Source organism: Palaemon carinicauda, chromosome 24 (genome assembly GCF_036898095.1).
Source record: "Palaemon carinicauda isolate YSFRI2023 chromosome 24, ASM3689809v2, whole genome shotgun sequence".
Classification (NCBI taxonomy): Eukaryota; Metazoa; Arthropoda; class Malacostraca; order Decapoda; family Palaemonidae; genus Palaemon; species Palaemon carinicauda.
The window spans coordinates 28,442,013-28,443,676 of record NC_090748.1 but is presented as its reverse complement, the minus strand read 5'-3'; the positions used below and the strand labels follow the sequence as shown (position 1 = coordinate 28,443,676).

At 44.8% G+C, this 1,664-nt stretch overlaps 1 protein-coding gene across 1 annotated transcript; it reads left to right on the top strand.

Annotated features, from left to right (window-relative positions):
- Positions 1-207: 207 nt before the first annotated feature.
- On the top strand, positions 208-579 carry LOC137618311 (uncharacterized). The gene has a single exon (XM_068348480.1). The coding sequence runs from the start codon at positions 208-210 to the stop codon at positions 577-579; it is 372 nt and encodes a 123-aa protein (XP_068204581.1).
- The last annotated feature ends 1,085 nt before the right edge of the window (positions 580-1,664 follow it).

The following is a 1,664-nucleotide window of genomic DNA, read 5'->3' as shown; positions in this document are numbered from 1 at the left end:
ATTAAGGGAAAACCTCTCAACTGATGGTGATCTGCTACTCTCTGGAGCAGCTCATCCCTGCTGCTCTCCGCCATCGTACTCTTGCTCATCTTCATGATAGTCATCGAGGAGTGGAAGCCCCAAAGCGACGTGCAAGACAGACCGTTTTTTTGACTGGGAATCGACTCAGATATCACCAGTACTGTCAGAGCTTGTGAATCATGCCAAATGCAGCAGCCTAGCCTTCAGCATGAACTATTATTGAATGATGACCACCCTATGTGGCCTTTTGAGTCTGTCTCAGCTGACTTTTTCAGTGTTGCCGGGAAGTCATTCCTCGTTGTAACCGATCAACCCTATGGGTGCCATGTTGCGGTACCATGTAAAGAAGACACTACTGCATCCAACATCATACGTATCTTCTCTCATTACTTCAGGGAAGTCGGTAATCCCCTTCGTCTCAGGACCTTTGGTGGCCCTCAATTCGCCAGCAAGGACTTCCATGATTTCACGATGAGATGGGGTGTCCACCATATCATGTCATCACCACATTACCCGCAGTACAATGGCCATGCAGAAGCTTCTGTACAAACCACTTAATTCTCAAGATAGCACCTTCTGGCAATACTGACTGCGAAGAATTTGATTGAGGTCTCATGGAACTGCGTAATACTCCAAACTTCACAGGCCACTCTCCAGCACAGATTTTGTATGGCCGCCCACTCTGTACCTGTGTACCTCCCCATCCATAGTCTTTTTCAGAGGAGTGCCAGGCCAAGTCTGAGGACTGTGACCGCCGTGCAGCTGCCCCTGCTGAACAAGTAATACTACAAGTTGGGTATAGGTAAGACTTTAAGGATTCAAGACCCGACATCAATTCAATGGGAAAAGGTTGGAGTTGTCATTGGTTTTGGCAGATCACAGGACTATGAGGTGGGTCTTCCCAGTGGCCGAGTTTGGTGGCGTAACCGCCACTTTCTACGTCCAGTGCCAACGCCTGGTGTTGACCACCTCCCCCATTTACCTATGGCCCCTTCCTCGGACATAGAAAGGTCCTTAGTCTCTAACCCCTAAATGTACCCACTCAGATCTCAAAGGCTCATTAGAAAGAGTTGGCTCGAGAATGGAACTACGAGCGCGAGGGGAGAGGGAGGTGTAGATATATAAAATGTGAGACGTTACATTAGCTGATGTTAACATATATTTATACCTTAAGTAATGTATCATGAGTCTCATTTATTATATGTGTCTCTTGTAAATAAATACACCCCTATGTACTCATATGTGTACATGCATCATATTACCATGTTATTATGCATAGTTATCTATTACATTACTTAAGTGTGGCAAAGCCCTAAAGACATGGCAACAATGTACTTTCCAGCCTTGGGGCATCACATGGTGTGCTTGTATTATCGTTCATCACCCAAGGCAAACGTGTTTCCTGCCTGTTGTATTTAGTTCCTGTATTGCACCTTCTCAATGGAACTTATATTAATTTCAAGATTGTGTTTCCTACCCAACCTGGCAGGAACACCCACAACATACAGTAATTTGTTTTTTACTCTAAGTACAATATACCTAATGTGCAGGAGTGGAACGAAGTTTGAATTATAAGCAGAATTACTGAAATGTGGCAGTTCACATAGAGCTGAGGGAGCCATCAGGGTTGATCTCATTATAAT

Bases quoted from the DNA above. Each gene is read 5' to 3' on its own strand.
- LOC137618311 (XM_068348480.1), top strand. From the start codon at position 208: ATGCAGCAGCCTAGCCTTCAGCATGAACTATTATTGAATGATGACCAC.